The sequence below is a fragment of the Ricinus communis genome, chromosome 10, assembly GCF_019578655.1.
Source record: "Ricinus communis isolate WT05 ecotype wild-type chromosome 10, ASM1957865v1, whole genome shotgun sequence".
NCBI lineage: Eukaryota > Viridiplantae > Streptophyta > Magnoliopsida > Malpighiales > Euphorbiaceae > Ricinus > Ricinus communis.
Genome location: NC_063265.1, coordinates 19,432,887 through 19,448,598, shown reverse-complemented (window position 1 = coordinate 19,448,598; position 15,712 = coordinate 19,432,887). Strand labels below are relative to the sequence as shown.

The following is a 15,712-nucleotide window of genomic DNA, read 5'->3' as shown; positions in this document are numbered from 1 at the left end:
AACGAGTTTATTCCATTTTGGAATAAAATTCACTTTGTATTATTAATTATAATACCCAAAATTATTTATCATTAAATTATTATTATTGTTATTTTCTTTCAAAAAGAAATAAGGGAAAATAATAAATTTAAGGAATTAGTTAAATTGAGGTTCTAAATGATTGCTCTTCTAGATGTTTGTATAGATTCCCCAGCCATTTGGGTCAAACATCTTCTTATCCTTGGAGTTCATGAGAAGAAGGAAAATAAAATGTCCCTTTTTTTTTTTTCTTTTTATATTCTTTATTATTTCTTTTCTACTTTCATTCTAGAAGACTGTACAATATATCGACGATTCGAAGGGCATTAAAGTAATTATAGGCAATGTATGAACCTTCTATAACATGAATCTCATCTAATCCTATTAAGTAGATTCCAATTTTCCTTGTCTGAAAGTCAATTGCTTGAATTGTAATTTGTCTATGTAATTAATAAGATAAACCTAACATTTGCTTAAATAGGGGTCTAGAGGAAAGTGACAGTCTTTTTATGGTTAGGAGATGGACTGGTCATTCAGGCTTATCAATTGACTCCATCACATGATAATAATACTATTTTTAGGACTGAAGGATCATTAATAAAAATACATTACTTTACTTTGAATATATTCATTTTTTGAAGATAATTTGAGTCATCCTTCTTTTTAAAAAAAAAAAAAAATCTATATCTGTATTTTGATTACTCTTTGACATTATTGTTTGTGCTGATGAAATACTAATAATTATGATTTTGGAGTTTGTGATTCACAGTTTATTTTATATCAATTTAATATTTTAACATTTCTTTCAGTGATAATTTAGTATTATATGATTTAAAACTCATTTTTCAATTTATGATTTTAATCATAATTTTTTTTTAAGACTGGTGCGGAAAAAATATTTTTAATTCCAAAATTATGATGATCTAATAATTTATTTTAAATATGGTTGCCATTAATCAAAAACTGACCACTTAATGTGGTTGAAAAAATAGATTTAAAATTTTTAATTTAATATATTGTTATTTTAATTATTTATGAACTATTTTTTTTTTTTTAAATCTGTTTTTCAAGAAAAGTATTAATTCACCTGTTTTTTATACAGATAATTTTTGAAAAAAAATAAAAAATAAAAAATTTCAAACTCAATATCAAATAACTCCTTAACCCAACATTAAAAATTCAAGAAATGAGTTGATAAGAAAAACGTACTTGGATATATCTTTCAGATACTAAATTCGATGCACAATAAATAAATCAAATCAAAACCCTTAAACTGTGGAACCTTAAACCAGAATGTATTAATATCAAATCTTTTTCCTAGAATTTAAGACTATTTCAATGTCTTATCATAGTACTTGTAAAACGTTGGAACAATTGGATCACAGAAGCTTCTTGTTTTACACATGGATCACAATCAATATACAGTGAATCCCAATTATTTGGTGGGATGTATGAATGTGGGTGCAGAAGATGGACCTGGTGTGTGCCTTCCGTTAACTAAAAGTGTTGACCAACTGTAAAGTCTGAGTGCACTTGTAAACGAACCAGCGTGACATGAGTGGCAGGTTGGACGGCTAACTCACTCTTCTCCTCATTGAACCCGTGTTGAAAGTTGAATAAATTGGTCCAAATTAAGATCCCCAAGCGTAAAAAACATCATTTTAATTCAGTCTTCATGCTTTCTTGGTAAGCTAACTCTTATACTCCATTCATGCACAGATCATGACAAAAAAGAAAAGAAAAATGTATGATCAATTGAACCCAAACATCTTGACGTATTTATAAAAAATTCTGATTTCTATTTATATATTAAATCGGTAAATAATTAACACATATTTAATAGTTTTAAATAATTATGTATAAATCATTCAATCTCAGAATATAAAACATTCGTATATATATTGCTCTCCTATTCGTTGTGGTATATACACATTATGTAGACAAAAATTACCTCGGACATGATAGCATTGTTATGTATCATCCACTTGAGCACAACAACAGAATAAGAAGAGAAAACAATTGTCCTGTTTATATAATTGCATAATCATAACATATTTCCATGAAGTCATAGTGATCACTGTGAACACTTCAATTGAAAACATTACTAAAAATTTCAGTAAAACAAAATAGCATATGCAAGCCCCCTCTCAAAGAGGGATTGCCTGAATCTGCATTACAGGACTTTTGAGAATCTCCACTTGCTTATTTCCTAGCAATACAATTTCAGTACGGAAATCCTGATGAGCAGGACAACTGGGTGTGCTGTATAGTTTATATACAGGCTTCTAACAGGAAGCAAAACTTGATATGCCCTTATATTCCCTAACAAATTCATTCTATACGAGTGCTATGAGGCAAATACGTTTGAAAAGTTTTTGAGGTGAGAGAGTGAGGGAGAAAGGAAGGCAGAAGAGAAAAGGGCATATGATGTATGGGAGAATTAGATGAGTTTTAAATGCTGAAGTGTGAGGCTTCTATTGTTTTGAGATTATGCAAGTATGTGCTACTGCCAGATCCACTTGATAAGTCTACAGACTCTTCATCGACCCTTTTTGGACAACTTTGGGTTTTTGCACATTCTGATGCTGGAGGGAGTAACCTCCACCAGTTCGTCTTCTTGAATATATTCGATGCAGTCGTCCAGACTATAGTCTAAGGGGGTGTCAAGAACCACTGCATTGAGAAAGAAAATATGGGCTGTTATTGCAATCATTCTAGCCGTAAATATAGGGAGGACAAATTGGATTATCAAATGCCACAAGAACTCCTTAGCATTACAGACACATGAAATATGGAACCCAATTAATGGTTCTGATTTCCTTTAGGAGTAATTGTGAGAAATGAATAATAGACACATGATGCACTGTGGCCTAACCCGAGCTGCTCTATGCAGATGTATTCCATGAAAGCTTTTCTAATATTAACATAAATAAAAAATAATTAGTTCTTTCGTCATTAGGCACCTTAAGCACTTAATGTATTATTCAGTTCAATTAGCTCCTAGTCCAGAATGACACCCATACAAAAGAAAAAAGACATATTTCTCTATCACAAACTGGGATGTTACTCGATCAGCCAAACAGATGCAAAATCCAACTTGTGGAGAGGAAAATATTGAAATTCCTATCATCTAATGCAAACACGTAATACAGGATTTGCAAGGTGATAAAAGAAAAACAGCTAAAGCCAGAACCCTACACCTGCTTGGTAACAATTAGTATACAGGCAATTGAATTCTTCTATTTGGGATAGAGAAACAAAAATTATGAAAATTACAAAAAGAGTAGAATTCACCTGTTTGTTCTTTATTTGAACGAACATTCGTTGCAGCCTTTTTCTTGCACACATTCAGTGATAAGTCTCCTGGTCGCTGATGGATGCCAACTATTTGGCCTTTATAAACATCCACTCCAGGACCAATAAACATCTGCCCTCTCTCTTGTGAACTAGCAAGAGCATAAGAAGTAGATGTTCCTTCCTCAAACGCAACCTGACAACAGTCTCTATGTCATTCATTTCCATAAAGTAGTGGATTAAGATGTAAATATTGTTTTAGCAGTGTCAATTACTTCATTTGCATCGTGGATGATGTTAAAACATGCATGCATGAGCCTTTAAGATGAAATTAAACTATCCTGTGTCTGGTGAAGAAATAGAGGGATAACATTTCAAAGCTATTATACTAGCCCAATGCCTCACTATTATATATTCATTATCACTACTATATATGAAAGTATCTTCCTGTGTCAAACATTTATTAACAGATGAAAATCCTGATATAACGTGAATTGCTATTACAGCCAACTCTTCTCTGTGCCTTCCCATAGTACTTAAAAATTATTACTATGGCAAAGACACACAAAACATGATTTTTCAGGTTTTATTTTATTTTATTTTATATCTCAAATTTCAAGAAAAGAGAATACATGGTGAGACATGCAGTGAATATTGCTATTTATATTTAAAGAGCTTTTTGTATGTCCATTATTTTTGTTTATTCTGTTCTCTTTGGTCGACAGTATTACAAGTGAAAGGTAGATCCAAAAGGTTCAAAAAGCCATTTGAAAGAATTATCTTTTGTCTTACAGTTGAATAAAACAACAAAAGAATGACTTCGTGAGAATAGGCACTCAAGAAAGTAAGCAGGAAAGACCAATGATTACATTGCAGAAAATAAAGGAAATTTCTTTGATGTTAAGATTAGAAGTTATTCATTCTAAATAAGCACCAATTGCAATAGACAGATTATGCAATTTCATAAAGATATGTATTATGTGCTTGTGAAGCACGTGAAATCATATAGATACCATTTTATAGGCAGGAGTTCAAATATAAAGATCCAAAATGATAACCATTACCAGTGAGCCCTGATCTCTTGTAGACATATCTCCAGCCCAAGGTCCATAACCATCAAATATTGTATTAAGAATTGCTGTTCCACGAGAAGCTGTTAAAATTGCGTTCCTCAATCCAAGAAGGCCACGTGTAGGAATCTTATACTTCAATAGTGTTGTTCCCTCGGACCTAGAAAAAAACAAAGCCCATAATAGAGCATCAATATCGCACACAGAAGGTGCAGACTAACAAAAACTGCGGCAATATGAGCAAAATGGCACAATAATGTAACTATAACATCACTTATATAAAGGCAAAAGCCAAAGTATAGAATACTCCTGATTTCTCTTAAAATACATTCAAATGTCATTATATATGTTGAGTTGCTCACTGCTCAAGTGTGAGTATATTTGCAATCCTTGTTGTAGTCTTCATCAGATGATTTAAAAGAGCTCTCATTGTATTCGCAAGATTAAGGAGACGGATAATATGGTACATTCCTATGAATTGAGACAAGCAGGATAGGGATAGATATCTTAATGCTAAACAGTGTTACAGATTCCCTCTTTGCAAATTCCTTATCATGGGCAGGTTTACCTTTACATCTCAGTAATTAAATATATGCACACACATGTCAAAATATATTCGCTTTACAGGTCCATAGATTTTGCATCTCGAGATGTCCATGGGCTCCATCATGGCATAAATATCCAGCATTCATTCTCTTATCTTCTTTATTGTTGTATCCATTAAGTACCCCTTAGCACTTCACTTGCTTAAAAATGGATATCAAAGATGTAATAAACCAGACAGGAGCATTCGTTCTCTTATCTTCTTTGTTGTTGTATCCATTAAGTACCCCTTAGCACTTCAATTGCTTAAAATTGGATATCAAAGATGTAATAAACCAGACAGGAGATTCTACATACCCAACACCTTGCATATCAAACATCTGTCCACGCCTTTTGCCAAGAAGTTCAACCACAGACCCCATATGTTGTTCAGGTACCTCCACAGTGGCAATCTGCAAGCATTCCCCATGTCAGAAATAGAATAACTGATATCAAGGAACTGGAATAACATGATATTCTACCAATAATATGTAGTTACAGTTATCTGCTATGGTGGTTATTCAAAATTATTAATACATGGACTCAAAGATCGTAAAATTAACAAAACATAAAGAAAGAGCAAAAGAAATGCAGCATCAAGTAATTGTTATGTAATCTCATTTGCACACCTAGTGCAGTATGTTCCATGTACAAATGCACAAATGACAATCTGGTTTCAAGAAATTCAACATGATATGATGACAAATAAAGTACGATGTAATGTGTGTGTATGTACATATGTATATGTGTGCAAAGATGAAAATGTCGATCCAATAGTACGATGTAATGTGTGTGTATGTGCATATGTATGTGCGTGCAAAGATGAAAATGTTGATCAAATCCATCACTTAAGAAAGGCGAGCACCTTTCAATAGGCTCAGCCCAATCAGTTTAACTGTCTCCCAAAATAATTTGCAATAGGAAAGGAAATTGGGGATGCAAAAGCATGATAATAAGTAATAACAGGAAAATCAGAGCGCCACACTAGGGTCAACCATTTTAGTTACATGTCATATGCCATTGCTTTCCCCTGAACAGAAAGAAAAAGAATCTTAATTGGGAAACCACCTCGTATGGTTCCAGCACTTTGTCATCCACTTTTTTGTTAATGACCTTGGGTGGTCCGACCATGAATTCATATCCTTCTCTTCTCCTGAGAACATGAAATGTAAAATGAATATGCATTACTGAAGAAATGAAACAGCAAGAAAATAGGTTATACTTACATGTTCTCTATCAATATGGTGATATGTAAAGTACCACGCCCACTAACAATAAATGTATCTGCAGTTTCACCATCTTCAACTTTCATAGCCAAATTTCGCTCGAGCTCTCGGTAGAGTCGATCTCGTAAATTCCTGCTAGTAACATATTTTCCCTAATATAGGAGTTTCATTGGCATCAGAAAACTGTTGATGAATTAAGAATTTGCGAAATAGTTGAGAGGAACACATTAGTGAAAGGTTGTTGGAGAATATAATCCCATAACATATAAGTGGAGAAGATTGGACCTTACACAAGCCAATTAGTTTTGTGCAAGATGGATTCCAATCCCACTTATACGGTCACTAATGTAGTTTTTCCTAACACTCTCAAAGCCCATCAAATTTCAACAATTATGACACCGAGAAAAAAAAAAACCTTTTGAATCATTTAGGCATCAAAATTTTGTACAAGCTATGCAAGGATATAAGGAAAAACTTAGGGGGAAAGAGAGAGAGCCAAAGAGCCCATAGAGCCCATATAGTAATTAGTGATCTTTACATCAGTAGGCTATTGTCTAATGATCTTGAAGTCTTACCTCACGGCCAACAAATGGTGAAGTGTTTATAGAGAAAGCCATTTTCACAGTTGGTTCTTCGACTTTGATAGAAGGTAATGGCTTCCCAGATAATTTATCAGCAATTGTCTCCCCAATCTGGAAACCAAAAATTATATCTCAACCTCAATATAATTCTGAAGAAACAAGATAAGTTCATTAAATAGATCGTATTAAGATTATATAGTAAACATGGTGACCTCAAGCATAATACGCAACATAAAACTTCAGTTCCAGCAATAGAGTTTGTTTGTTTTAAGAGACAAGCTAATAATTTCATTGCCAATGAAAAACAGGAGTACTTTTGAAAGCCTATGCTTGGCACAGCAAAATATTAAGTAATTCTTGCTCAAATCAACAAAAAGGATGGAGGAGTAAGAGCTTACTTGAACGTCATCAATTCCACAGACAGCACAAATATCACCAGCTTCCACACTTTCAGCTGGAGACCTACTGAACTTATCATACACAAAAAGCTCACTAACTCTTGCATATCTACATGAATCTTCTGATGTGCACACCTAATAAATTGACACCATAATAAGGAAAAGGAATTGCCTGCTATTCTTTAACCAACAAAATCATTCACAAAATTGTCATAATTATAACCAAACACAGGAAGGAAAAGAAGTTCAAAAAGATGAAGTTTATGTTTGTATTATCAATAATGTTTCAGGAACTACAGAGTACAAATCATCAAATCGCAGCAGAACTAATATATATATATAGTAGATATATATAATAAAAGTAAAAATGAAAAAGTCCAAACCAGATTTGAGAATGCAGGAAAACCTACCCTCACATCCATTCCTTTGCGTAAAACTCCAGCATGCAAGCGTCCAATAGCTATTCGTCCTTTATGTTCATCATACTCAATATTTGTTACCTAAATATGGGAATGCCAATCAACATTAGTATCAATGATATAAGGTGCTCTTACACAAATGCAAGAGAATAAAAAACAAGGTACCAATCACATTTAAAACTAAATATTAGCTAAATATCAGAGTCAAACACGACAAACAGCCCTAGTTACAAAAGATGAAATTATCTTCAAAATCCTGACTCTTGGCATCTTCTTCATCTTCCAGGTAAAATAAGTCACATCCAGGTAATGAGACAGAGCCAATATTCCTAAACTTTGTTGTCAATACTCTATGGTATATGATCCATAAAAATGCAGTGCAAATACTTACTTTGAGAGTCATCTTTATGCCCAGTCTATAAGGAGCATGTTTATTTGAGAAAAAAGATAAGAGCCCTAGCCCCAACAAGTAATAGAAGGGAAAACTGCAGTTTAAAATAGCTTTAGAATATTTTTTTAGATTGCTACATGATGCATATCACCTATAGAAACCTAATACCTCCTAGCTATGGAAGGCTCATGTCAGCATGCTCGTTCTTAAATTAGTTTTCTATATCCTATCAGCCTGTAATTTCTTTTGAAGATAATCCAATGAAGACTATTCATATGAAAAGAAGGTAAGCTAAGAACCATGGCATTCACTCTTTCTATCTATAGATATATCATTTCTGGTCCTATTCAATAAGGATAATCCTTCTCCATGAACATTCTGTCATGTCTTAGCATGCCCATAGAAAGACCTGCTCTATTGTGTGATGGTCTTTTCACATGAAACTTAATTGACTAGTCTAATTACAATGTTCAGCACAACAAAATCCAAGGATTTTACAGCGACTTCTTGTGCTAGTTTAAGCCATAGTGGCACATTCAAGTTGAAAAAATTCAAATTCATTGATGCAAAAGATCAGATTAGAAATAGCAATACAAGGGACAACCACTAACAAGCATTTGCAGTGCACCATCTTTTTCAATGTGTGGTCCAGGTATGCATCTGATTATGGACTCAAAGAGTGGCCCAAGATCATCAGCCAAATCATCAGCAGACAATCCTGCTTTTCCTTGTACACCACTTGCATATATTGCTTGGAAATCACACTGCAAGAAGAAAGTAAGATATCATAAGATCAAATCGAGATGCCATTCATTTGATTATATTGAAGTGTCTATTACTGTCAGGCTTGAAAGACAATAGAAATCATGGAGAGAATCTGTACTGCATGTGGTTTCTTAACTGTTCCACAGAAATTTCTGTTGGGGTTAAGTACATTTATGTTTAGTGTGGAATTTAGTGTATTTTACTGTTTAGCATCATTCTTCATAAGAACTACCTAATTGTTTTCAAGTTTATACCCTTTCCCTGGTTAGAATAATCTAATAACCATCTGATGTAAACAACAAATGAGTCCGAATTAGATTAACATAGAGATTTTCAACTTAATCCCAATGTGAACTGTGCACTTGCAAATTCTTGCAATACATTAATGAAGTACCTGCTCATCTGTTGCATTTAGTTCAATAAATAGTTCAAAGGTGGAATTGATGACATAATCTGGACGAGCAGAAGGTCTATCTATCTTATTGACAACAACAACAACAGCATGACCAAACTCCAAAGCCTTCTTCAAAACAAACCTTGTTTGTGGCATTGGTCCTTCAACAGAATCTACCTACAAATTCATAAACTTTATTATCAATACGAGTATGAACACATACAACTGCGAGGTTTACATGCATGATCTTCCATATAACAGAAGGTGCAAAAGGCATACCACTAGAAGAACCCCTTCCACCATATTGAGGATGCGCTCCACTTCACCTCCAAAGTCAGAGTGCCCTGGAGTATCTATTATATTAATCTTGGTATCCTTGTAAGTGATAGATGTATTTTTGCTGAGAATTGTAATCCCTCTTTCACGCTCTAGATCATTTGAGTCCATTATCCTTTCCTGTACGAATTGGTTATCTCGGAAAACCTGCAGAGAAATGCTATACATGAATACTTTTTCTGTTCATTGTTTCCCCACACAAGAATAATTATGAGTGAGCAAAGTTAGAACTGGCCTTATAAGAATTGTAATTAGAATTGATAAAAAATAGTTAGGATATTATATATTAATAAAGAACCATTATGCTAATGCTTTGAATGGTTATTCTGACACAAACATGAAAAAGATGTTCAACTGAATCAAAAGGAGCAGAGCCAATTTGGTCTGGTTTCTTGGTGGTACAGATTGGACTAAAACCTTTCAAGCAAATAGCAAGATTCATTTACACAACGGAAAATCAATTAGACATGAATATCTGAAGTGTTACCTTTGATTGCTTCAACATGGCATCAACCAAAGTTGTCTTTCCATGATCAACATGAGCAACTATTGCTATATTCCTTATATCTCCTCTTCTCATCAATTGGGTCTTTTTCTCTGAGGCAGGACCAAAAAATTTGAGTCACTTAAATTTCAATAGACCATTATGATAGATAATCTTAATTATTAACCATACAAAGACAATAACTTTGATATGCTATCACTTCTTTGATATAAATTACGTATCTTTCAAGATGCTTTGCTATAGTAAAATTGAGAGAACTGAAATATAGTAATTATGAGCTTCTCAAAATTGACTAAAAATAATCCAATTGAATTGAATTCTTGCAACTTTAGACTTCCCAAATACCGTGTTGAAGAAAAAAGAACTTGAAAGGGAAGTGAATTACCAGAAGTAGCTCTTTCAGTAGCTTGAGAAACTGAACATTTGATTGAACTGTGGAATGGGCTCTTTGAACGACACCTGAGCGATGCTTTTGGATAAGAAGACAAGCTGAGACCAAAGAGTTGCTTAGTGAGTAGAGTAGAAGAAGGTGTCTTTTTAATAATATGGGTAGGGTTTATCATAGAGAAAGAAGAGTTATTGAATGTAGTGGTAGCCATCTCCATTTGCTATTTCTTCTCTCGCTGCCTCCAAAACTCTCAGTCACACTGCAAAGGAGGCGGAGAGAGAGAGAGAGAGAGAGAGAGAGGAAGAGAAATGGATTTGGCAAATAAGGTAGTTGTTGAAACCAACTAACGATTAATAAATTGAGAGGCTAATAGTTATAGACTCGTACTAAGAAATGGATGCACTTTTCATTTTAGTGATAGGCCTAACTTTTGCCACGATATAACAAAATGGGTCCATATAGTTGGGACCATTTATCACCATAGCCCAGGTTTGGAGCTTTAACCTCCGCCAGTCGATCTCCATTTTGCATATATGGAGGAATTGAACACTGGAGACACTTTTGTCCATTCTAGTGACAGAGAGAGCACAGAACTAGAATTCTAACCTTGTGTCACTGCCTATGGAGCAAGGGACGGTCTTAGATAGATAGTTTCTGTGATCCGTACGACTCTCAAGAAAAAAACAGTAATGAAGGTGTGCAAAGGTTTCCTCAAGCCTGACGAAGTATAAAGATAGAAAAGGTCTTGACTGCAAGACCCACCCATTAAACATAGATAATAGTTGGCCTTAATGATTCGAAAGTACCGAATAGAAGGTTCATCATACAACGAATATTAAAAATTACTCTAGGAATAATAGATTGATCTTTTTAAGAAGCTCACATGAATAGAAAGGTTTGACCCACAACCAAATCAATATGTGAGCCGAATCGAGCTGTTCTGTCAAAATTGAAACTTGAACTAATTAATGGTTCTATAGTTTACAATCTGTCTGGAATCTACAATTAAAAGGTCTGAAAATTAAATTCAAGACTGGCAAGGAGAAACAATTTAGATACTGCTCCTTCTAATCAAAATTCCCATATTTTGCTGCTCCCTGTAACCACAACATCAGAAAATGAAAAAATGCCGGTTCCTAATCGAACCGGAAAAAGACCAGCCTGGGGTCACCTCTAGGTTCTAGCATTAGTTCTTTGTACAAATCTGGCAAAGACGGGGCTGGCCTTTCTATTGGATATAGTGATTTTCTGTGTTTGGTAGTATAGAAAATAAAATGTTCTTGAGTTAAGATATCATAAGCAAGTTTCTTGAGTTAAGATATCGTAAGCAATAATGACTACCTTTTTTCCCGCCACATTGCTTCCTTGTATTTCGAAACCTCAATTTTCATTTCCTCAGTTGGAAATAAAAACACCCAATTCCATCTTCACTTGCTCCTCTTCTAAACCGGTACATAACAACAACAATCTACAAAACCCAAAACCAAATGTAACCCGTTACTCTACCATATCAAACGAAGACACCCTTCTCTTCAATGACTGGCCTGAGCTCATAAAAATCTCAATTGGCTCCAGAGATTTCTTGCTGGGTCAAGCAGTTCATTCCTATTTGGTGAAGGCAGGTTCTCAAGATGATACATTTAAAGGCAATAATGTTCTTAATCTTTATGTAAAATTCAATAGATTAGATTTGGCACAGAAGGTGTTCGATCGAATGCGTACTAGAAACACTATTACTTGGACTTCACTCATAAAGGGGTACTTAGAGGATAATGATTTTCAATCTGCGTTTAGTTTTGCGGGTGATATGCATAAATTTGGAGAGAACTTCAATGAGCATACTTGCACTGTGATTTTACAAGCATGTAGCTCGCCGGATGATCGAATATTGGGGGAGCAGATTCATTGTTTTGTTATAAAATCTGGGTTTGATGAAAATGTTTTTGTCGGTACTTCTTTGATCGCTATGTATACAAAAAGTGGATTCTTCGATGTTGCCGAGAAAGTGTTTGATAGCATGGGTTTTAAAGATATTAGGTGTTTAAATTTCATGATTTTGGAATATGGGAGGGCTGGAAATGGAGGGAAGGCTATTGAGGTTTTCAAAAACCTGCTAAATGATGGTTTTGAGCCAACTGATTATACATTCACTAACATAATCAGCACATGCAATGGAGATTTAGGTGTAGAGGAAGGTAAGCAATTACAGGGGCTTGCTTTTAAGTATGGTTTTCTGAGCGAAACTTCAGTTGGAAATGCAATTATTACTATGTATGGGAACAGTGGAATGCCTAAGGAGGCTGAGAGAATGTTTTCTTCAATGAGCGAGAAGAATTTGATTTCATGGACTGCACTTATATCAGGCTACAGTAGAAGTGGCTATGGCAAAAAAGCTGTTGATGCATTCTTGGGATTGCATGACGAGCTCGGTATCAACTTTGACTCTACTTTGTTAACTGCCATTCTTGATTGCTGCTCAGACTGCAACAATTTGGAACTGGGACTTCAAATCCATGGATTTGTGATGAAGCTTGGTTGTGCATGTGATGTTAATGTCGCTACTGCTTTAGTAGATTTATATGCCAAATGTGAGAAGCTGCAGTCTGCAAGAATAGTTTTTGATCATCTTTCAAATAAGGGTATTGCTTCTTTCAATGCCATTCTGGCAGGATTTTTAGAAAGCAGTGGAGATGAAGAGGATCCCATGATTTTGTTTAATCAGCTGAGATTAGCCGGTGTTAAACCAGATATGGTGACCTTTTCAAGACTCCTTAGTTTATTGGCTAATCAAGCTTCATTAGAAAAAGGGAGAAGTTTTCATGCTTACACTGTTAAGACAGGATTTGATACTAATATCTCTGTAGCTAATTCTGTGATTAGTATGTATGCTAAATGTGGAAGCATTGAAGATGCTCATCAAATGTTCAACATTATGAATTGTCGTGATTCTATATCTTGGAATGCCTTGATATCTGCTTATGCTCTTCATGGTCAAGCCCAAAAGTCCCTGTTTCTATTTGAAGAAATGAAGAGAAAAGGATTTGATCCAGATGAGTTCACAATATTAGCTATTCTGCAAGCATGCACTTATTCTGGTCTATGGAAAGATGGAATATGCTTATTCAATTTAATGGAACCAAAATATGGTATTAAGCCATTACTAGAGCACTATGCTTGTATGGCTGATCTTTTGGGTCGCGCTGGCTACTTGTCTGAGGCAATGGATATAATTAAGAGGAGCCCTTTTCCAAAGTCAACCCTGCTTTGGAGAACTTTGGTTAACGTGTGTAAGTTACATGGCAATTTAAATTTTGGCAAGTTGGCTTCAAAACATTTGCTTGATTTGTCACCTGTTGAGGCTGGATCTTACATACTTGTTTCAAATATGTACGCAAGTGAAAAAATGTCAGATGAGGCAGCAAAGGTTCGAAAAGTTATGAATGACTTGAAGTTTAGGAAAGAAGCAGGCAGTAGCTGGATTGAGATAGATAATAAGGTGCACCATTTTGTGGCAAGTGATAAGGATCATCCAGAAAGTAGAGAAATTTATACGAGATTGGAGCTATTAACAGATGAGATGAAATGGAGCTGAAATAGAGCTGATCTTCATCTAATTCAGGAACTTGTATATTTACAAGAGAGATATATCTGTGCTGCAAAGTTCTTGCATTTCATAGGCAAGCAGCTGTTTGGTTTGGCATTTGCTCTTCAAGGACCCTGAAAAAATGCAGTGATGACTTGTGGGCAACTGCTCAAGTTATAGACAACGACAAATGAAGGAATTTTCTCAATGTAAGTAGCGCCATTTTTCTAATGCAGAAAGGCTCCCAGCTTATGCTAACTTTTATTTCCTGCCAATTTTAATGCTTTAGAAAGCATAACTACTTGATATTTTGCAAGAGTTGAAGAAGAAAAACAAATGCGTCTCACATATAGTACTTAGCATTACAACTAAACACACAGTTCTGCTTATACAGAAATGATAGTTTATATCAGTGTATGAATATGTCAAATGCATATTTTAACTATAAGAATGACTAGGGTACAGCTTGAACCATCATTGGTTGAGACATGCATTTTGGCCTCAATTATGAATAAATGACACTTAGATAAACTATACTTTGCAAGGCATGTGAGAACAATTCGTACCTTGAAATGTTTCGAACAAAACAGAAATATTAGTTTTTATGGGAAACACAAGAGTCATGCCCTGTTTGCTACCAAAATAATATCATTACCGTTGGTATCTGTCTATGTGGGAAGGATTCAGCGAGTCTCCATCCGTGTTTAGGTGGATCAGAGAGATACAAGAGAACTTATCAAGGGCTACTAGTTAATCTATAATAATCATAGTGGTCTTTATTATATAAAATGACACCATTAGCTTTTCAAATTGTTTTTAATACCTTGCCTTCATAAAATAATATGGTTGGATTCTTCTTTGGTCTACATTGCTGCCATGATAACAATATCTTTGCTTTTCTAACTTTATAATGTATCCAACAATGCAGGATTTCTATTGAAGATAGCATAAATTAAGGAGCTACACTGCCCAATACTGTCTTACTTATGTGCATTATTAGTCACTGGGAGATAGTGAGCAGGTACCGAGAATTCAAATTGGTAAATGTCAATTAAAGAAAATCCCGATCCGACCTTTTTCTTCCATATCAGGAGACAATGAGGTCACAAATCACGGTTGTGTTAAATACTGGTAACATGTGTTTCACTGTTTATAACTTTATTGGTCTTTGTAATTTTGTTACTGAAGGTGACATTTGCATATGGAAGTGCTTTCATGCTTGTAAAGTTTTCCCAAGGACGATCTCAGAGATTTATTTATGTTCCACTGAAGCTTAGCAGATGTCCAAGTCTAACTATGCCTATAACCGACTCCAATACTCATTTAACAGTACATTGTCTGAAAACAGAGCTACAGAACAATACTTTGAATAACAAGTGAAAGAATATTCAGTGAGCCACCAGGGGAAGCTCAGGTGAACTGCGCCGGTGCCAGTTGTTACTGTTTGAGTTGCTTGCTAGGATAGTGTCTTTTCGGAATTTGCTTGTTTAGTGGTTGGACTCTATCAAATGGGATTTTCTGGTGAAAAAGAAAATATATATCAGATTTGTGAAGCTACCTAGTTTTCATTTGATACTGGATCTTCATTTCTCTCTGTTGGAATTTCTTTTCTTTTCCTTCTTTTTTTTCAAAAAATAATTTATGAGCCAATTCACAAAGGTTTGTCTACTTATTATTATTTTTTATTACATGCTCATCTTAAACGAAAAAAGAAAGATATTTGGTTGAAATGGTACCGTAATATCCAGAATAATCCTCTCAT

General features: G+C 34.6%; 2 protein-coding genes across 2 annotated transcripts; one reads left to right on the top strand and one right to left on the bottom strand.

Annotated features, from left to right (window-relative positions):
• Positions 1–2,021: 2,021 nt before the first annotated feature.
• On the bottom strand, positions 2,022–10,724 carry LOC8260629 (putative elongation factor TypA-like SVR3, chloroplastic). The gene is made up of 14 exons (XM_015725652.3): positions 10,365–10,724; positions 9,962–10,071; positions 9,418–9,621; positions 9,139–9,315; positions 8,591–8,743; positions 7,580–7,669; positions 7,170–7,304; positions 6,766–6,882; positions 6,191–6,342; positions 6,033–6,117; positions 5,283–5,377; positions 4,377–4,542; positions 3,313–3,508; positions 2,022–2,691 (listed from the first exon to the last, which is right to left on the bottom strand). Exons 1-14 carry the CDS (start codon positions 10,582–10,584, stop codon positions 2,558–2,560), a joined length of 2,034 nt encoding a protein of 677 aa, XP_015581138.2. The 5' UTR covers positions 10,585–10,724; the 3' UTR covers positions 2,022–2,557.
• Positions 10,725–10,860: 136 nt separating this feature from the next.
• On the top strand, positions 10,861–15,544 carry LOC8260630 (pentatricopeptide repeat-containing protein At5g27110). Its single transcript, XM_002529576.4, has 2 exons — positions 10,861–14,159; positions 14,879–15,544. The coding sequence occupies exon 1, from the start codon at positions 11,701–11,703 to the stop codon at positions 13,957–13,959; it is 2,259 nt and encodes a 752-aa protein (XP_002529622.2). The 5' UTR covers positions 10,861–11,700; the 3' UTR covers positions 13,960–14,159; positions 14,879–15,544.
• Positions 15,545–15,712: the final 168 nt, after the last annotated feature.

Bases quoted from the DNA above. Each gene is read 5' to 3' on its own strand.
- LOC8260629 (XM_015725652.3), bottom strand. From the start codon at position 10,584: ATGGAGATGGCTACCACTACATTCAATAACTCTTCTTTCTCTATGATA. The intron at 6,883-7,169 runs GTAAGCTCTTAC...TTTGGTTTCCAG, and splicing joins GTGGAATTGATGACGTTCAA to ATTGGGGAGACAATTGCTGA. The intron at 2,692-3,312 runs GTGAATTCTACT...TTCTCAATGCAG, and splicing joins TTCAAATAAAGAACAAACAG to TGGTTCTTGACACCCCCTTA.
- LOC8260630 (XM_002529576.4), top strand. From the start codon at position 11,701: ATGACTACCTTTTTTCCCGCCACATTGCTTCCTTGTATTTCGAAACCT.